We start from the raw sequence: 22589 nt of genomic DNA, 5'->3' as shown, positions 1-22589 counted from the left end.
ATGGAGCCCATTTAGTGTTATTATTTAATCTTCACATTACTATTAGCATGCAACTATTGGTAGTCAATTTCTTTTAGAAAACTGGGGCTTGGAAATTCTCATTTAAATGAGGTAAAATGACTTACATATGATCAAACAATCAGTAAGTAGAAGGAACAGGACTTAAAAACCAGTCTATTCTATCCCAAATCCACACTTCCCTAATTCGTCTTTCTAATTACCTGAAAGAGTGGACAGAAGAATGAGAGGACACAGAGTGTTGACAGAGGAGAAGCCAGTATGGCAGTTTCCGCAAAACCTGATTAGGGAATTGAAACAAAGAGATAGAGGTCAGGGGAAAGCAGCATGTTGAAAGCTAAAGCTAATTTCTCCCCACACTTTGCTGTTCCCTCTTCTCTAACGTCATGTTTAAAATTAACATTATTCTGTTGTGCTTCTGCTATGGTTTGTATATGTGTTAGTCATTAAAAAGGGTACATGAGCATCCTGCTTCAGTCCGTGGTTGGAAGGAATCTGTGTCTATGGCATCTTTAGATACATATCAAAAATCCAAATGTAGCCACACTGTGTATCAGGAACTGGTGATTCAGTGCTGTGGCTTGCAGACTACATAGAATGAAGTTCAGTAATTCTTGGTTAAAGTTTGATTTTCCAAAGAAAAACAAAGACTAAATTCCTCTCTCTCAGACACTTCATGTTTCTTGAATAGCTAGGAAAAAAAACATTTTTTAAAAAATGCAATGAAATGAGAACTTGTCTTTCTTTATGCCCTACTAATTGTATTATGAAAATCTTTATAGTTATTCTCCCAGAAAATACAATTCTTCATTAAAATTTTTTGCAGATGCCCCCAAATGCAATTTGGCTCATTTTTAAATGTCTTACCTATATTTTGCCTGTCTGGATGTACATAATTTTCTTGCCTTTGGACAGACACTGTCTATAGAGATTGTTAGCAAACATTTCTTCTTCCTCAAGCATAGGTAAGACAGACCATACGCTTTCTAAACTGTGTTCTATTGTTAATGAGTCAAACAAGTGCCTAGAAATATTCTAAACTTCAAGTTGCTCTAGAACTTAAATAGTCAAACTCACGAGCAAATTTCTGTTTTGAACAAATGTTAATAATCAAATGGCTTACATGTGCTATTTAATAGCTGTCAATTAGACAGCTTTACTGGTCCATTCCTCACAGACTGAAAGCAATTAAATTCAATTTCACTTTTGGGGGTGGGAGGAGAAAAAGAAGAGCAAATTGATTTGTTAGGTTTATTTGTAATTGAATGGATATTTTATTGAGCTTTTTATAGTCCTAACAGTATGCTAATATTATAGTCAAATAAGCTTTGTCCTAAAATTCTACCTAAATGTAATAATACTCAGATTTTAATGTATTGAATTGTATTTGTCAATATTTTATCTAGAATTTTTACTATATTTTCTGTAGAGAACTGTGATTTATTTTTAGCATTGCAAAGTAAGGACACCATTGAATTACAGGATGATTTAGGACACCTCTGTTTCTGCACTTTAGGAACCACACAAAAAATTAAAAATAAAATTAAGTGGAGCTCAGGGAATCCCTCGGAAGAGAGAGGAAGGATTATAGGAGCCAGTGGGATCAAGGACACCCAGGGAACACAGCCCACAGAATCAACTAACCAGGGCTCATGGAGGTTCACAGAGACTGAAGCAGCAATAACAGAGCCTCTATGGATCTGCATTAGGTCTTTCACATTCTTGCTGTGGTTGTTTAGCTTGGGGTTTTTATGGGACTCATACAGTAGGAGTGGGGGTATCTCTGACTCTTTTGCCTGCTTTTAGGACCCTTTTCCTCCTCCTGGGTTGCCTCGTCCAGCCTTGATATGAGGGTTTATGTCTAGTCTTATTGCATCTTGTTATGCTGACTTCAGCTGATATCACTGAGAGATGGAAGAGGGGAGGGGAGGCAGACTGGGAGAAGTGAAGGGAGGGGAGGCTGAGGTCAGGGTGTATTGTATGGGAGAAGAATAAAAAAAGTTCAAGTGAGCAGAACACGAGAAAAAGTTTTGTAAATTATAAAATATTAACAGTATGGGCTCATTGGAAATTTAAGAAAATACATCAGGTATAGCCACTTGCCCTTGGTGGAAATGTACTAAATATTCATAATTTTATGTAATTAATTTTTAATCTATTCTTGATTCAGTTTGGCAGGTTTTTTTTGGGAGGGGGACATTGAGACAGGGTTTCTCTGTGTGTAGTCCTAGCTGTCCTGGGACTCACTTTGTAGACTAGGCTGGCCTCAAACTCACAGAGATCTCCTGCCTCTGCCTCCCAAGAGCTGGGACTAAAGGCATGTGCCACCACTGCCCGGTTTCATTTTGGTAATTTTTCCATATAACGTCTGTACCAATAAGATTTTCAGCAGTATATGACTATAAGAAAACAGTGGTTTCTAGATACAGCAGGGCAGTTGTACATGTATGACAGCAGTTATGACAGATTACACAAGACCTTCACAAGATCAAGGGCAACAAAATTCCAGACTGGAGACTGGAGTTTGTTATGAAATCCCAGCACTAGCCATGGAGCTCTTGACAATTATTAGCTTCTGGGAGAGAGAGAGTTAGTTTTCCTTGAGGGTGTAGCCCTTAGTGGATTGACCACACTGCAATTAAAGCCACAAGCCAAAGAGAATATGATCACCACAAACTATATTTGACAGGTTAAAAAAAAGAGGACACAAGTTGGGTGGGCAAGGAATGGCGGATGTATTTGGGAGGAGTACAGGAGAGGACAATGTGATTAAAATACATTGTACAACATTCTCAAAAAAAAACTAATGAAAAGTGAGAATAAAAAGATTTTTTATATTTTTGCATTGGATATATAATTATGAATCTGGTTTCTTTGTTTTGTTTTTCAGCAGCAGGAATTAAATTGTACCCAGCATCATTCACATATTCCAAAACTACTCTACCACTAAGCTATTACACAACATTGTTTTCTACATGTATTTTTGAGGCAGAGTCTCAAATTTTCTTACCTAGGATAGCCTCAAACTCGCTGCATAGCCCAGGTTGGCCTTGAGTCTGTGATTTATTGCCAAAATCTCTTGAGTAGCCAGGATTGAAGCAGTATGCTAACCTAAATGACTTACCAGAGCATTTAAAACTTATCTTCATTATTCTGTCATTTTTTTCTATTTATGTTCTTGACAATTCTAATTTTAGTCACACAATATCAAATGAATAATTACTACAGTTTGGGTTTGATGTTTTCTTTATAATCTAGTGCATAATAGACTATTAACAACAGTCCATAGACACTTCAAAACTCACAATCACATTTTATGTAATTTAATGTCCACCAATCTGGTTTGGACTTTATAGTGCTTCACTCCGCTCCTCAACATTGTACTTTAAAACAATTGTTTTTCCCTTTATGTACATAATTTCCGGTATTAATCACTATTTTTTACCAACATGGCACAATCGCCCTAAGGGTGCAATAGTAGCACACACACATACCTTGGTGGTAATCAGAAGGGCTCTAACTGGATGTAAGACCCACTCAACAAGAGGGAAACCATGCCTGGTCCTGGAAACCTGGTCAACTACACAGGGCTAGTGACATCATGGATCTTAGAGGAGAATCTACACCTATCCTTTTAGTAAACCAGAACAATCCCTAACTACATTCTAAATATTTGTCCTTATACACACAGATAAGTGTAGTTTTAACCCCTCATTCAAAAAACTCTTTGCAACAGAGATCACTACAGAAAAATACAACCATTCAAAATTCAGAGTTATTGAGCACAGTCCCAAGGGATAAATCTATAATACAACTCTTGCACCAAAGGTTCAGAGATCATTGCAGAAGAAGCAGCAGAAAGATTGTAAGAGCCAGAAGAACAGAGAGTTTGTTGTGAGATTATGTCTCCTAGGAATGTCTAAAGCTACACCCTTACAGTCTCACCAAACTGACTGCCAAACGTAAGCTGCATAATGACAACAATAGACATACTAATGTGGACTTGGGGAGGTGGGAGGCCTCACCCTTACACAAAGAACTACAGACACCTAAGGAACACTAAGAGAGGAAGAAATAGTCTTCTCCAGGAAAGAAAGCACCAATTGATTATCCAGTACCAAATTATCAGCACTGAAACACATAGGAGTAATGCTATGGGATGGTCTGTATGTCAAATTACTCTGATTGGTCAATAAATAAAACACTGATTGATTGGCCAGTGGCTAGGCAGGAAGTATAGGTGGGACTAACAGAGAGGAGAAAAGAAAGAACAGGAAGGTGGAAGGAGTCACTGCCAACCACTGCCAGGACAAGCAGCATGTGAAGATGTCGGTAAGCCACGAGCCATGTGGCAAAGTATAGATTTATGGAAATGGATTAATTTAAGCTATAAGAGCAGTTATCAAGAAGCCTGCCACGGCCATACAGTTTGTAAGCAATATAAGTCTCTGTGTTTACTTGGTTGGGTCTGAGCGGATGTGGGACTGGCAGGTGACAAAGATTTGTCCTGACTGTGGGCAAGGCAGGAAAACTCTAGCTACAGAGTAACATTATACAGACTGAACAGGTTGAATTTGTTTATTTAAGAGAATACACATATACAAAATAAAATACTTGTAATAATCTGTAATCTCAGCACTGGGAAGACTAATGCCGGAGGATCTTGAGTTTGAAGTCAGTCTGTGCTGCACAGTAAAACCCTGATCAAAAATAAATAAATATAATACTTTCATCAAATAAATTCTGAAAATTTTGGAAACATTATATCAAAAGTAATTATAATTATAAACAAATCCTCCCAATAAGTAACATGTCAATATTTGAAAATGGCAGCCTACAAAATGGGAAATGATTTTTATCAACTACATATCCAATAGAGGGCTAAGACTATATATATATATATATATATATATATATATATATATATATATATATATATATATCAAAAACTAGATATCAAGAAACCAAATTAACCCAGTTAAATGACTCAATTAAAAACTGAGTACAGACCTAAATAGGGAATTCTTAAAAGAGGAAACTCAAATAGCTGAAAAACACTTAAAGAAATGTTCAACATTCTTAGTCATCAGGGAAATGCAAATCAAAACTGCTTTGAGATTTCATCTTATACTCATCAGAATGGCTAATATCAATAAAACAAATGATGGCTCATTCTAACAAGGATGTGGAATAAGGGGACCACTCATCCATTGCTGGTGGAAATGGAAACTTGTACAGCCACTATAGAAATCAGTGTGGCAATCAGTGTGATGGTGCCTCAGGAAGATGGAAATTGATCTACCTCAATATCCAGCCATACCACTCTTGGTCATATACCCAAAGGATGCTTCATGCAACCATAAAGAACGTTTTCTCCATCATGTTCATTGCTACTCTATTCATAATATTCATAAACTGGAAACAACCTAGATGTCCCTCAACAGATGAATGAATAAAGAAAATGTGGTACATTTACATAATGGAATATTTTTCAGCCATTTAAAAAATGAAATCACAAAATTTGCAAGTAACTGGAGAGAATTCAGAGTCAAAAATGTAAATATGGTATGTATCTGCTTATATGTGGAGATTAGCTGATAAGTCAATGATAACCAAACTACAGTCTATAGAACCATAGAGATTAAGTACGGAGTAAGGGACTGAGATGGCAGATAGATCTCCCTGGGAATAGGAAGTAGAATAGATAGTTATCAATGGATGGAGATGGCCATTTGAGGTGTAATATGAAAGCCTTATACAGTAGAAACTTCCTAAAATAAATGATGGTAACCTAAATGAAATCACCAAATAACAGGGAAGACAGAGCCCCAACTGGCCATCTCTTGTCACCAGACAAAGCTTCCAGTACCAGGATTAGGTTACATGTAATTGAGTTGTTGGCCAAAAGGGTTCCATAGGAACCCCCAAGTAACCCAGACTATTACCAAGACTGTAGACTGCTCTTCAAAAACTGGCAGCAAGGCCTAGTTGCTGAAGACAACATCTATACAAATCATTGAGCATGGAGAAGCTGAGCTGGCACCTATATAGGGCCTTCACCCCTACATGCTATCATTTGGTACAGGAAAATACTCTTCATGCTACCAAAGGAGAAATATGAACTTCAACCCAGCCGTAAACCTTTTGATCTACAATGGTGTCCTGCCTGCAAGATGTACTAGTGTAAGGGTGGCGCAAAGCTTGCGATAGTAATCAACCAATATCTGATTTGACTGAAGGCCACTCCATGAGATCAAACCCATACCTGGCACTGTTTAGATGACCAAGAATCTAAAACTAGATAGCCCAGAGACCTAAGGTAAAACCAAATACTACTGTTCTGAAAAATATTATTAATTGCATCACAATAGAACGATTCCAATGACATTTTCGTGTACTTATAGATCAGTGCCTTGCCCAATCATCCTCAGAAAAGCTTCCTCCTGCAGCAGATGGAAACAAATATTGAGACCGACAGCCAGATATTAGGCAGAGAGAGAGAGAGACCTTGGAATACTTTGCCCTAAGTAGGACATCTCTGTCAATTACCTCCCCTCAGAGCTCAGGAAACCCTGCAGAGGAGGAGGCAGAAATAGTGTAAGATCCAGAAGGGAAGGAGATCACCATGAAAACAAGGTCCTCTAAATAAACATGATCATGCACAAATGAACTCTCAGAGACCAAGGCAGCATGCACTGGGCCTGTATAGGTCTTCATAAGATGGGGTCCTAGAGCTTAAAGAGTGGACACATGCCTCTTTCCCTAACCCAGGAGCAATCTCCAATTGATAACCACTTGCAAACAAAAATTTTGTTTCCTACAAGGGAGTCTCCCAGGGGATGCAAACTTCTCTTTTTTTTTTGTTTGTTTGTTTTTTTGTTTTTTTGTTTTTCGAGACAGGGTTTCTCTGTGTAGCTTTGCTCCTTTCCTGGATCTCGCTCTGTAGACCAGGCTGGCCTCGAACTCACAAAGATCCGCCTGGCTCTGCCTCCCGAGTGCTGGGATTAAAGGCGTGTGCCACCACCGCCCGGCACAAACTTCTCTTAAGGGTAGGCTGCATGCCCAGCAATAGATGGCCAACAGAAAATGAACTCAACAGTATCCTCAAAAGTTCCTTGTCCCATAATGCCATGTCAGCGATTTTTCCTTTCATTTCTAATTTTATTTTATTTTTATTTTTGTTTAATTTAATTTATAGTTTTTACTCTCTTTTTGTCCTGCTGGTCCTTTGCTCATATGTTGTGGCTTCAAGTTTTGTGTTTTATGGGATTTCTGAGTGTTTGGAGGGAGTCTAGTGGAAGATCCACATCAACTTCCCTCCCCATCTCTTTCCCTAAACCCGCCCCGTCAAAGTCTGCCAAAACAGCTCCTCCCTCAGAGAGGCTCAAGACCACAGGGTATATAAGGGGCATCCTGAAAACAGATAAGCGGTTCTTCCAGTCTCGCATCCCCATCTCCTCTCTAAGGCCGGGAATTGCCGGGGAATGTTTTAACCATTAAACCTGGGCTTTTCCAATTCAATCTGATTCGGTTTGTTGTGACTGTGGAGAAGCCTTCAGGGTGCAGAAAACTTATGATCGAGTGTGCTAACAAGTGGGTCTCTGCTTCTATAACTGTTTCTTGTGCCTTTTGGGTGGCTTTTCCCCTTCTATTCATTTGTTTTTTCCTATTTCAATGTGTTAGTTTTTGTTTTATCTTGCTTTACTTTATTATAATCCCTTAGAAGCCTGTTTGTTTTCTAATGAAAGACAGAATGAAGAAGAAGAACTTTAATGATTTTGTAAAGAAGCTGCAACAAAAGTATAACATTCTAATTGTGTGGCTTTTCGAATAAAATCAAAATTACTTTTAAAATATGAACACTTGCCAGGTGTGGTGGTTCCAATCCTTGTTTATACTTCCACAGTTCTAGTTATCAACCTTGTGTCACTCCATCACTTAAAATTCCAAATCCTATCCCTGGCATTTGAGGCCTCCTTATTCTAAACCTTTAATTTTAAAACTTATTAATTACTCCTTTTATAATTTCTAACTAAACTATAATATTCTGTGTTAGTTACTTTTTTTCAACATTGGTATAGGAGGACATTGACAAAAATGTTGTTCTTACATACTGAAGTGAAAAATATTATACCTGTATGCTTTTGTAGCATTTATTATTCCATAAAGAAAATAAAAGTAAACAATGCTCCAAACAAATAAAATCCCTTTCTCCTAAAAAAAAGTAAACAGCATACCTTAATTGTATAGAAACAGCATTTAAATATATATAAATAGTTATGAGTTATAATATTTTTGAATTTTTTCAAAAACTATCAGAAGTAGTCAGTATTATAGAATTCAATGTGGTTTGTAAGTGGATTTTAAGTTATCTGACAGAGATTTGGGGATACTATAAGGCAGTTATAGCTAGAATTGAGTTTTTGAAGGGCCAATTCTAGGCTGTATGGCTTGCTGTACCCTTCTTCTGACCTCACATCTCTCTGAAAAACATAATTGTAACTATCATAGTTACTGTACACTCTAATGCCTTAAAATAACCTTGCTAATTGCTTTTTATTTGAACTTGGAAAGTTGAATATATGAGCATCTTGTTTTGGGTTTCAGGCTCCTCAGGTAAAATAGTCTCGTCATTACAATCACCATCACCTTCCTCCTTGACATTATGTGAGGTTGCCCAGCCTTTGAAATTTAAAACCAACCATTGCTTGCTTAGACATCCTCATTTTTTCTCTATGATCACATTATTCACAACTGAAAAAAAAAGGTCCAAAAATTCCTTTTCAATGAAGGCCAAAATGGAAGCTATGTAGTTTAACTTATATGCTATTCAACTCACTGTGCAGAAAGCACTACTGTTCTCCCAAACACTTGCAAGGAGACATACAAAATGCAAACTATGAGAGCTGATTTTTCTTTTCTCCACAAAGACTATAGCAGGATATGTGGTTCCAAGTGAATTTCTTGAAAAGTCATCTCTTCAGACTGAGATAGTAGATACAGTGATTGTGATGATGCTACCGTTAATCCCAAACACATTGAAAACCCTCTCTGTAAGCAGTGTCTACAGACTCAGGTTAATAAAACACACGTAGTTCCAAATTTAAAAAAAAAAACACTTTATTACTTTATAATTACAGAACTATCGCATGCCCAAGAAACCAAGAAATGTTCTTTTTAATTCCTCCTTTTGGTGGTCCCTTCCTCTTCCTTAGTTAGTCTACACAAAAGCATATTATAAGAACTACCACTTCCTTCTTTTGCATGTACACCAACTGTATATGTAAATTTCAAACCTAAAATACCAGTGAATTGTCAATCTGAGAAGCTGAGGAGTTCCATATATTTAAATCCTCTACAAGAATACTTAAGCTAATATCCATAATGTTCAGAAAAAATAAAACAAGTTCACATATTCCTGTCATATTTATTCACAATGTGATAATATTTCTCTCTTTCTAATGCAATTCTGTGAGTTATGATATCTGAAAACACCTTGAGATTTTGCTTGGTAACATGTAGTAATATTTAAGAATTAAAAATGGGTGAATTTTTAAAAAGGCACCTACATTTCCTAAAATGTGGCTCAGTTTTTATAGTTTTCTATTTATGAGATTTGCATGGCTTGCATTAAGCAATAAAACTGGCTTTGAAATAATAAACTGTTGGACTTCTCATCAAGATTATGCAGATCCTTATAGTATTAGGACAATATATTTTTCATAGAGGACTCTGTAGTCAGAATCATGCTAATTTCAAACCTATGGCTTTTTCCATGAGTCTAAGAAAATTGTGTTCAAATGATCTTTATCTCCTGTTCTTATCTTCAGTTTGTATCTCCAGCATTCAACTCAAACTTAATATTGACTTAATACATATAAAAATATAAGCAGAGGGAATAAATAAAATAATCATATGCCATGTACACTTAACTGTTAATCCTAAGGCAAGATAATTAATCTCTCTGATATTACACTTAGGCCTTTGTATTTGCATTTCCACATTTTTGTCACTTCTATTAGAAAGTAAGATGATATTATAAAAATACATAGGAAAGTACCAGCTCAGAAAATGATAGCCATCTATAAATGTTCAAGGAGTAGCTTTTCATGCCCTTAATTCAGTAGCAGGCTTCCAGTGTTGACTGAATGCTTTGATTTTTGTGTCACTTCATCCGTGTTTTATGTCTTAGAAAGAGTTGAAATTTTTACTCCACTCAGAAATAAAATTATTCCATGGAAGACATTTACTTTTCTGTAAAGATTAATCTGTATCTTGCATCTCAATACTTTTCTATTTACAGAAGACAATTTTAAATACACACATTCAATTTCTGGTTGGAAACATCTGTAAAAACTTGATCTGGGACTTTTAACTAATAAAATGCCATGAAGTTTAAATTAGAAGCAGATGGATCCCCTTTTCATTTCTTCTCCCACATTTTTTCACGTTGTACCTCCATCATCTGTGGAGGCACAATCCTGAGACTACAACCATCACACAATAAAATTTATTTCTGCTATTTCCAATGTTCAATTAAAGAAATTTTTTTGCCAGGCAATTCCTACCTTTGGAACAGTTCAAACAGCAAAGGTAAAGATAATAATAACTGAAGAATTATTTCATTTTAACTAACCATGGATGAGCCACTCTCCTTGCTCATGAGACGAGAACGGGTAACGGAGCTGCTATGGCGCGATAGTTGGTCACGAAACTCGGAAGCCATGAAATAATAAAGAATTGGGTCCAAAAGGCAGCAGAGACTTGCAAGGCACAAGCAAAAAGGATGGAAGTACAGTGTACTTTTGACAATGGGACAACTAGTAATGATGCTTTCCTTTACCATGGTGTAAAAAATGAAGTTAATGTGATAAGGAGTGAAGCAAATAACAAAGACAGCAGCACACATGAAAACCATCCGCAGTGCTTTCTTCCTCTCACTAATCCCTTGAAAAGCAATCGGTGGCTGTTTCAAGGATATAGTTGTTTTCCAGGTACAGCATGCGATGGTGATCACTGGAATCACAAATCCAGCCAGCTCTGCAATTGTAACCATGGTGACCATAACCACTGCGTTCATCTGTTTGTACCCAAGATCAGCAAAGCAGGATTCACTGTTGTTGGCTAAGCCAGCACTTCTCAGGATGGGAAATGGCAAACAGGCAGTCCCCACAATGACCCAGACGGCAGCACTGATGCCCATGTCGTACCTACGCTTCCAGTTTCTGGCTCTGAATGGCTTCAGGAGAAAGAAGCACCGCTGAAGGCTGATGCATGTCAAGAAAAAAATGCTGGCATACATGTTGAGATATTTCAGATAGAAGCAGAGCAGGCAAAGGGCCCTCTGGAAGGGCCAGTGATGGTTGATGTAATAGTAAATCCGGAGAGGTAAGGACAGGACGTGAGCGAGATCCGCCACTGAGAGGTTGATCATGAAAATGATGGCCTTATTCTTCTTGCTGATGAAGCGGCACAGAATCCACAGGGCTGCACTGTTAGCCAAGATACCAGGGATGAATATGAAGATATAGGTGGTTGCATACAGAGAGTACTGAAATGTCGGATGTGTAACATTGCAATTACTCTCAGCAGTGCCGGTACTATTGCTGCCCATCTTGAATATCTCAATATGGTCATCAAGGTAAATTGTGGAATTATGGTTCCTGTCAAAACAAAAATTAAAAAGCACAGTGGTTAAATAATACTTTTAGTGCATATTTAGGGCTCTCTTTTACATTGAGATATAGAATATTCCAATTAGAGACAACTCACAGATATGTAAGTGGAGGCTCAGAGATGATGCACCACTGACCCAACATCGCACAGTAAATCGGTTAAGAAGTAATGGAAAAGCACCTTGATATGTTTATTATATTGTTCTTACCATAGCAGAGACATTGTGGTGATTAATATATTCCTTAACTTGGTTCTCCAGCACTAAAAAATGGCCTTGCATCCTTGAGTTTGCATTGCCACTGATATGGCTGACTTTGGAGAATCTGAGAATATAATGTTCTCATTATTTTATCACCTTGCTACTCTGGGGTCCTCTTGAAGTTGGCCTATCTCTCTGGGCTTGTATTCCATTCTCAGTTTACATGAAACACTTCAATACTGTTTGATTTTAGATATTAAACTATGATTACTTCCTTATTGTAATCTTGAAAGTATAATGTTCAAGTCTCCCTCTCTGAAGAATCCTATACCATTATTACTGTAAGCTGTATACATATACATATATACTTTAAATGAAATGTTCCTATCCAGGTTGAAAATACTACCCCCAAGAGCCATAGACTATCTAGCAAAACTCCAATGCCAGTCATGAGAAGCCTCTTTTGAGGTTGTTGGTCGGGATTGTCCAATAGACTTCCAAAACATAAGAGTATTGCTGTTGTCCTTGCTTAACAGAGTGGGAAGGTAAGTCCACATTGCTGAAGGCACCATGCACTCTGGACACAGGACCTAGAGAACATGAGCTGTATCTGATCTGAACCCTTCTCCTTCAGGACTAGTTTTCATGGTACCAAAAGGCACCGTGCAAACTTCCAAAGGAAGAGAGCAACTGATTGCTATGATGCCTATGAATCCCAGCAACAACCAGCATGACATGACAATCCCAAGGGTGCAATACTGACATGCACACATTGCCAGTAACCAACAGCTCTCTGACTTGGACTTAAGGCCCATTCAACAAGAAGGAAATCTTGCCTGGTACTGGAAACCTAGTCAATTAACCCCAGGCTAGTGAAGTCACAAATCTTAGAGGAGAACCTATAGCTGACATTTCACTAAGCCAGCATAATCCCTAACTACATTTTAAATATTCATTCCACCTATAGAGTAAAGGGAACCTCTCTTTGCAATAGACAGAGACTGTTAAAAGCACAACCAACAAAAACATAGAGTTGTGGACCCAATCCTAAGGGATACATCTACAATACAACTCCTGCTCCTAAGGCTCAGAGATTATTGAGAAACAGGGTGAAAAGATTATAAGAGCCAAAGGAACAGGAAGTCTGCTGTGAGATTATATCTCTTAGAAACATCAGAGAATCTATACCCATGAAGTCTCATCAACATGACTACCTAAATATGAGCTGAAAAAATACACCACCAATAGATATACTAATGTGGATGGGGACAAACTCATAAGGCCTTAACACCAGACAAAGAACTATAGGCAACTAAGGAATTCTGAGAGTGGGAGAAATAGTCCTCCTTCAGGGAAGAACAATACTAATTGATTATCCAATGACAAATGGTTAGTCCTGAAAACAAATATATACAAGTATCATTACATGGACTGAGAAAGTTATATTTATATATTTAGGAATACACACACACCGAACAACAGAAAGATCATGAATTTGAGAGAAAGTAAGGTGGGTACATAGGAGGGGTTGAAGGAAGGAAAGGTAAAAGGAGAAATGATATAATCATATTATAATCTCAAACAATATTTTTCAATTTAAAAGAATCCTATACTAGCACAACATCAGCAGTGGACATATTATCCAACAGTCACAGTGAACATTGCCCTAGCAACAGTAAAACAGGTCATCCGAACTACCTTTGGAAAACAACTTAAAATTAAATTTTGTATTCATTAAAGTAATTATCATAGGAAAGAAGGAAATCAAGCAGCATGCCCTGGGCTTGTTTTTGACATAATGTAGCTTGTTACATTTTTATTTTTATTTGTTGAGTATATTTACTACAATGGAATGATGTAGTTTTAAGTTCTCTTTATTTGTGAAGGAATGACATCTGATACCATTTTCAGTTCCATTGCAATACACGAAGATGGAATAAAACAACAGAACCCTAAGTGATGATTTCACAGACAGAAAATAATTCAAGTACTTTCAATGCTACCTCTTTTTCACATATAAATCTGGGTGGTCTATCATCTGTGATGTGTAATAAAGAGTAATGTAGTCATCCTGTGTGTGTATGAATGACTTAGAGTAGAAAGGAATTCAAGGGTGAAAGGGACAAAGTCATATTTCAACCATCAAAGATGTACATCAAAATCAGCAAAAAAGTAGCCATATGTTTTATCTAATTTATGTGTATAAACTACTGTTATTGATTATTATTATTATTATTATTATTATTATTATTATTATAAATTAGTAGTAGTAGTAGTACAGATGGGGAGACTGATGTTCAGAGTGATTTAGTGAATTTAGAGGTTTTGTTAGTGTTCTATTTCTGTGAAGGGACACCATTACTAAGGCAACTCTTATAAAAGAAATCATTTAATTGGAGAATTGGAGGCTTGCTTACAGTTTTAGGGGCTTAGTAAATGGTCATCATAATGGGAAATAGACAAGCATGGAATTGGAGCAGTAGCTGAGAGTCTTACATCCTGATCCACAAGTAACCAGTTGGGAGGGGAGGAGGGAGAGGAGGAGGGAGAGAGAGGGAAATTGGGTCTGGCATAGGCTTTTGAAATCTTAAAGCTCACTTCCAGTGACACACCACCTCCAACAAGGTCACACCTACTCCAACAACTCCTTCCCAAACACTTTCACACTTTGTGACTAAGTAGGGGTGGCCATTCTCATTCAAACCACCACAGAGGTAACAAAGCTAATCCACCATTTTACAGGGTTGTTCCAAGTCTTAAGGTATTTTCAATTTTTTACTTGCCTCCCTGTAACTAGGTGTGACTTTAAAATGTAGCTAGCTTATCCACCATTTCACAGATTCAATAGGAAATGCTCCTGATTGGTTCTCAGCTGGTGGTGCTCCAGAAATTTTAGGAGGTGAGGCCTAACTTAACAATGTGGTGGTTCACTAGTGATGAGCTGTGTTTCTGTTTTCCATCCACCATGGTGAAAGCCCTCTGCCATGGTGAAATAAGTAAAAATAAATCCTTCCCAATAACCACTCTGACTTCAACATTGGCATTGCTTCTGTTACCACCAGGTACCCATGCAGAGGCTGTCAGAGAGCAAAGGAAGCTACCAGCACACAATTTCAAGAACTCAGAACAGCTCACGCCCAGTCGAGTCCCACTTCCGCTTTTGCACTTAACAAACGTGGCCCTTTGTTTTTGCTTCACTGGTGCAGTTGGTCCACTTCCTAACAGCAAGTTCTCACCACATTTCTGAGTTAAACAACGGAGCTCACGGGTTTCTGTGCCTCCGATTCTGGCACATATTCAATTCAGAAATTCACAATTAGCCACAAATTTAGTGATTCTCATGACCTGGTTACCGAATTTCTTCTCTTCTCCAAACAGAGGAGTAAATAGGAAGAGTTTTCCCTCAATCTCCTCAGTGAAAATTAAGTGTAAAATCTCCATGCTGGCAGACATGGGGAACTCATTTTTTTGGTTCAAAAGAAATATAATACCTTGGAACAGGAATACTTAGCTTGTTCTGAAGAAATTGTATCACTCTGAAATTTAAGAAATAAAAGCAATCTAAAAATCTACTAAGATGAAAATGTCGAGTGTTCGAATGTGTTCCCTCCTTGGCTGTCCTTACTACTCTTCTCTATCACGGCAGTTTCTCTAGCTTTTTCTGTGCCTCTCCAGCCCTGAATCTCTCATTGTCTTTTGCTCTCTCTATTTCTGGGTAGTTTTTCTTACTTAAGTTGCCAACATTGCTCTCCTTTAACCTAGATATATTTTTGGTTCCTGTCTCATGAAGAGATGTGAAATTCATGATTCATTCCTGAAGGTGTGCTTCTCTTTTTGCATCTGTTGCTCCTCCTGTAGAATGCCCCCCCATGTCTTTATACATCTAGCTAGTCTTGGTTTGCAACTTAGCAAAGCTTTCACCAGTTGATCTTTCAAGGTAATCCTATTTACCATTACATGTTCTTTATTCTTAATCTTTATAGCATCAACACAGGAAATGTAAAGGCTCACTTAATCATTTATTCACCACATAGTTCACTGTTATTAACTTCATTTGTGCCATAAAAAAAGATGTTTTGTTCATCGCTATGTAGCTACTAAGCATTCAAAGAATTTGTATGTGATTCGTTCAAAGGTCCCATCTCCGTGCATTTTGCAAAAATGAAAACCTTGAGGTATCAGCTAGTACACTTCTGTTACCTGCTGTTTCCCTAAAACCTGTCTTCTCATTTGGATTATTAGACTGCCCCTTATGTACCCTTTCCTGCTCAGGAAAGTCATGGTTGTAGAGGCTTAGAAGAAGAGGAAACAAAACAATTTAGAAATCATAGGTGGTCACATACATCCTTTAGTAAAAGTCAGTATATCCCAAGGTCTCAGACTATCCACTGTCAGCAGGATCTCAAGAAAAAGGCAGTCCTTGTAAAATGCTTCTCATGGTTTCTTATACTTTTATTTTATTAATTGTCATTGAACATTATAAAGGTATCACAGATAAGTATATCTGCCTCATTTTATTAGCAAATGGCTTCTTCTCTGCACTTAGACTCTGAATGGCAGTGAGGAGACTAGATCTGCAGATCCCGAAGTTCTTGACACTTAGAAAGTATAAAAGGGAAATGATCTTATTTATTTAACTTTTCCCCCGATGGACTTTTGAGGACTATGGCAGAATCCAATTCTATGAATCCTGTGATACATTTGTGTAAAACACAGAAACTTCACAAATTTTATCCCTATAAAGCTCATTAGAGGACTCTTTTAAAGAAATCATGAAAAAACGAATCTATCTAAACTATCAATAAAATTAGTGTATCACATGACTCGGTGAAGGGCATGGTGACAAGGACTCTTTATCCCTGTCAGGTAAGTACCATAGGTTTAGCTGATGTATTAAAAAAAAATTAGTGCTTTGTTCAAGGTCGTAAGGTTATTTTATGCTAGAACTAGAATCAGAAATCAGGTATGTAGGCCTCTTACTGATCTGTGTGCCATGTTACCCTGGTTCTATGAAAATTCTGTAATACACAGTATCTTAACTGAGGGAAGATGGTACTTGTGCCATATTGGTCTCTATAAGGACAGGGTTGGGGAGAAAAATTGAGGCTGTAACTGCAGAAAGTTAAACTTAGTTTGCCTGAATTGTTGACTATTCTATTATATTGTGGCAACCTTTCAAAACTGAGGTTCTATTTCTATCTTTTCAACAAAGACTTCCATAAGCATGCTGGTATGCACTAATTATTATTAATGACATTCATCTGGGAATTAATTTGCAATTTAATCTAGCAAGCATATATTTCTTTATGTATATATTGTATTTATATATGCTAATTACTGAGGATATAGGAGTTGAATAATAAATTCTGGAGAAGAATTTACTTGGCTGATACCCTCAGGAATTTTGCGTCATTGGACTGGAGAGAAGGCTCAATGGTTAGGAGCACTTGCTCTTGCAGAGATCCTGAGTTCGATTCCCAGTACCCACATGGAGGCTAACAATCATACATTACTTCCATTCCAGGGGATCTAATGTTCTTCTTCTGATCTCTACATGTACCCGGAATGCATATGATACACAGACATGCATGTGCAAAAAAACAATAAATAAATCTTTAAAAATGAAGTTTGTAGTCATGTGGGAGAGAACATAGAGTAATTCACCATAATAAATTTTAAAAACATGCCATGAAAGATGTACTGAAGGTATTTCTGTATAAAGAGAAGAAAGCCTGGATAGAAGAGATCTATAATGGAAACATAAACAATAAGGCAATTTCAATAATCAGTTTTGAGGGTAAGCATGATGTAAGAGAAGAAAGGACTTGAAGGGGATTTAGTGAGAATGAATAATATTCATAATTCCCAAGGTATGAAAATGAGATAATAGCCATCTACCCAAGCTGGTGGATAGGATAAGATTGTGAAAAGTATGGAATAGGAGAAGCTAGTTTAAGGGAAAGATGATTGAGGCAGATGGTACCACACCATGAAAAGTTTTAAGGGCATTTGAGGGGAAGATAGAATCCTTGAAATATTCTGGTAAGAATTTTGATATAATTTTACTTGAAGTTCAGAGTGATCCCTCTACCAACAGTGTGGAAATTAGTTTGGAAAGATGATCCACAAGAAGTCCAAGTCATTTTGGTGTAAGTAGGTTGATCAACAGTTCAGGCTTGCCCGCAATGTATGGAACGGTCTATATTCAGTACTCAAACCACAAAAGACCAAGTCAACAACAGAACTGTTCCTCCTGACTACTACAGCAGTTGAGGTGATAAAGAAAAAGCTCTAAATTTGGTAAGATATTAAATTTATAATTTTAAGTCAAAGCCAGATAAGATATTGGTTAGGTCCTGAAAGTCAAAGACAATTTTTATTATAAAATGTTACAAAATTTACCTTTCTTATACTGGTACCTTTAAAATTTGCACTCTCTGTCAAGGTTTATCAATTCCTCTTTTCCAGGGACTTTTCTCTCCAACACAAACACTAAACTCCACTCTAAAATGTGCCATGCTAACTTGTGCAAGATATATCAAATATATATGCTCTCCATGATTAAAACCTTTCTTTAGATCTCATCTTGGAGGTCAATCATTTCCTCTGTCTCAGGGGCCTACTTCAAACCTTATTTTTTTCTGGCACCTGTACTTTGGCTTTCCTCTTCTTCAAACTCTTACTGTATTTACAGATTTCACTAAGAAAATGCATTTTCTGTATGGGAAGATTCTGTATCTTAGGCCTTTATATACAATTTAGTCTATTTAGCAAAGGTCTAGACAAGCAGTAGGAGTTTATATAGGCAGAGTGTGTAGTGTAGGCATATGTTAGCAAACACTTAAGTGACTTCTTGCTTCTATCCCAGGAGCTATTTTCCCAGTCAACAGCCATAGTTTGCCCTCTGCTCCTGAGATAAATGAGGTCAGACTTTCAGAAATCAGGACACTTAAGAAATTCAAAGTCTATAATTCTAGCTTCCTATTTCCAGCCAGAATCTCACATGCTTAAGTTGAATTTGATCATCTAGCATTGTATTTTGGTAGAAATAAGTCTTGTTTCAAAATACATATTTGTATCAGGCTTTTGAGTCTGATTCACTAATGTTGAGCCCAAGATTTTAATGGGTACCAAAAAAGCAGCTTCCCTTCCTAACAAACTACATTAATGTCCAGTTTTCACAAAGAGACAACTCATGCATGCCTATATAATTATGACTCAGGTTTTGTCCTTAACTCATAGTAAAACACTAAATCCAATTCCCTATGTTTTCTATCAGTTACTCAATGCTATTCTTATGTATATCAATCAATCTTGTAGGAATTTAGAGGTTTTTATCATAACTTTCACCGATCAGGAAATTAACTCTCAGCAGGATTAAGTTTCTTTCCAAAAGTCCAAGAGGTATTGCGATTTGATTTGTAATAAGATTCTTTATAAAACTAGAGAAAGATGAAACTCTCCATTTCCAAACAAGTTCTTGCATGGAAGAAAAATATTTTAAGATGGTATTTATATGGAATATACTCTCCTTAAAGATAAAGACACTGCCATTCTTGGATCTAGTTCTAGCACTTTTATCTACATGCACTATGGATATATGGCAAATGGCTTCCCACCAGGTGTCAGGGTAGTCCCTCCAGGTGTCAGGGTAGTGTCATATCAGAATCAAGGATCTTTATGAAGTTTTACTTTTGGACTCAAATCATAGTAGATTGCAGATAGAAAATCTGGGACATTTTAATTTCAGTTTTGATAACAGGAGTGCTGAGTTGGGCAAGACTTGTAGGTTAGGGAAGACTCAAAACAGTAGACCATATTTTTAAAAATACTAGATTTGGATCAAAGAGACATGGATTCTACTAGTCGAATAACAATTCTTTATGTTGCTGAAATAAGACCCTTTTCTGCCACTTTTGTTTTCTTTATTATTAAAATAAGACAATTGAACTCAATGATCTTTAACTCTTTTCTAGCTCTAACTTAGTTTGTCTGTATGGTCACTACCCCTAACCCTAGTCCTGCCTGGTCCTTATGCAGCCACTACCCCTGAATATACTTAGAGCATTTTGTGTGTGTGTGTGTGTGTGTGTGTGTGTGTGTGTGTGTGTGTGTGTAAAATCATTATTGAATGATATATTACAAATGATTATATCATAGAATATAATTTAACTGAAAGTTGGAGATATTAGCACTCAAATAAGTAATTCCATTTCCCTGAAGTTGTTAAGCTCTGGACTCAAAGTATGGAAATTCAGTTCTAGGATTAAGGTGACAGTTCATTCCCTAAGTACCAGCTCTATGAGTCTCCACCATCTCAGTTCTCCTTCTCTTTTTAATCTCTTATCATTAAGTAACCAGCACAACTGAAGAGACATGTTTATCAAAATTATTTCTATTTTCCTTGATAGTGCGGGTAGTCTATAGGCTTGTCGTCTTGGAGGAAAAGAAATTTAAAAAGAGAAAGAACTAGATACAGGTGAAGAAACAAAATCACTGTACCTCTAATAAAACTGCTATAAGTACATCTCTCCACATTCTTCTTAGTGACTGCATACACAATAGTTGGAAAGTATCAGTGCAATGGGGTAGATTGATCTGCGTCTAAGATTTGGTTCCTATAATCAACAGCAACCCTACATTAAATTTTTTTAATGTTTCATGAAGGAAACAATTGCTTTAAAATCCTAATCTGAACCATAAGTGAAATTTTTGGATTATTTAATCAAAATAAAATGTAGAGGGGCTGGAGAGATGACAGTGAGTAAGAGCACTGACTGCTCTTCCAGAGGACCCAGGTTCAATTCCCAGCACCCACATGGCAGCTCACTAGTGTCTGTGACTTCAGTTCCAGGGGATCCAATACCCTCACACAGATATATGTGCAAGCAAAACAACAATTTACACAAAAAATAAACATAAGTAAATAATTAAAAAATAAAATAAAATGTAGAACTCTCTGCCCAACCAACCATTGCCCTGATGATGAAAAATTGTCCATAGCATGGTTTCACAGCAAACATTTCTATGTTCTGTTTTAGAACCATGACACAGGGCTTCATGAGATGCCAACTCACTTATCTCAAACACAGATAGCCACCAAGAACCACCCCAAACTTCTCAAAAAAATGTGCTCAGTCACTTGGAGTTCTTTGCTTCTCCACTACTAGGATTTAGTAGTCCATATTATTTGAACTAAACAACTTATCAGTTAGGCCCTAAAAAGAACTGTGTTTGACCAAAGAAAGGACTGTATTCAACAGGAACCATTACGAAAAGCAAGTGTCTTAAATCTATGACTTGATTATCAGTATAGTTTAGACAATCAGCATCCTAGGTATATCTGCATATCACCTAGCTGTGTACCATATTTTAGTTGCAGAAATTCCCCAATAGAAATAACAATGACTCTCTGCATCTATTTATACAAGCAAAATAAAAATATCCTCATTTGAGAATTCAAAGAATTGAGACTGTCATGTCCCTAAGAAACCAGGGCAAAGTCATTATCATTGTACCTAAACTACTTCTGGAATCATCTAAGCACACAATCTGTCTTGAAGGACCCCCTAGATAGCTTGCTTTTGATTCACTAGTGCTAGCTCCACTCCTAAGAGCAATCACTGAAAAGACAAATGTCCTGCATTTGGACTCTGCTGTCTAGAAGGACTGAAGTTAGGACAACAATTTCCTCTTAGAGAATCAAGGAATACCTCTGAATAAACTCTAAAATCATCTGATATATTATTTTTCCAATATGAAAATCAAAAGGGCCATAGGTAGATTTATAATATTTCTGAAAGTCACAGTCTTCTAGAGGGAAATAACATTAGTTTTAAGGCTGAGTCCCTAGCTGTAGTTCTGCCACTAATTATCTGAACAGTCTTAAGTGATTTCATCTCACTAACTGACTATATTATGAGTGATTTATATCTGGACAGGCTTTTTAGTTCTGAAACATGTCATTTGTCATTCTTCTTTTATCCTAGAAGAATATACTACTTGTCTCAGTATCTATCCAAGCTAAGTTTACCATTAGGAGCCTATATATATATATATATATATATATATATATATATATATATATATATATATATATATATATATATAGATCCTATGTAACTAGATAAATTATATACAGCAGAAGTTCATATCCTCATTTTCGGCTAAATATGTTGAATTGTTCCAAATGAGACTCAATACAACACTGTACTTACCTTTTATGTCATACACCATTCCTTGCCCACTCTATAGAAAGCCCCTTTAGCAAGCAGTGAGTTATATACTGTTGTAACAGTAGAGGCTGTCAGCATTTAACTTCACTTTGAACTCTGGCTAGACTCAAAGGCAATCACATTTGTTTCTCCTGTAAGAATCCTGAGATGAGAAACCAGAGACCATTTCATTCAAAACACTGGCTTCACATCTGTCCCTGTCCTGATCTTCCTGTCTCCACCAGTCCCCCCAAGTGGAAAAACAAACTTACAGGTGCTGGACTAAAACTTACCCTGATGCTGAGCCGGGATAAGCACTCTTGTATCTTTGCAAGGAGATGGGAGTAGAAAAGCACAACTCTGGGCAGCACGCACATATCCTGCTGATAACTGAAAAATTAGTGTTGAAAGAGGAAGTTGAGCACATTGATGTCTCACCACAGAAACCTTACTTGCACAGAATGAAGGTAAGTCCCTTTAGC

General features: G+C 37.0%; 1 protein-coding gene across 1 annotated transcript; it reads right to left on the bottom strand.

Moving 5' to 3' along the window:
• Window positions 1–9142: 9142 nt before the first annotated feature.
• Window positions 9143–11691, bottom strand: P2ry10 (P2Y receptor family member 10). The gene has a single exon (XM_059251024.1). It carries the CDS (start codon window positions 11630–11632, stop codon window positions 10646–10648), a length of 987 nt encoding a protein of 328 aa, XP_059107007.1. The 5' UTR covers window positions 11633–11691; the 3' UTR covers window positions 9143–10645.
• Between the last annotated feature and the right edge of the window lie 10898 nt (window positions 11692–22589).

The sequence above is a fragment of the Peromyscus eremicus genome, chromosome X, assembly GCF_949786415.1.
Source record: "Peromyscus eremicus chromosome X, PerEre_H2_v1, whole genome shotgun sequence".
Classification (NCBI taxonomy): Eukaryota; Metazoa; Chordata; class Mammalia; order Rodentia; family Cricetidae; genus Peromyscus; species Peromyscus eremicus.
The sequence above is the reverse complement of the archived record's forward strand: the minus strand, read 5'-3'. Positions and strand labels throughout refer to the sequence as shown.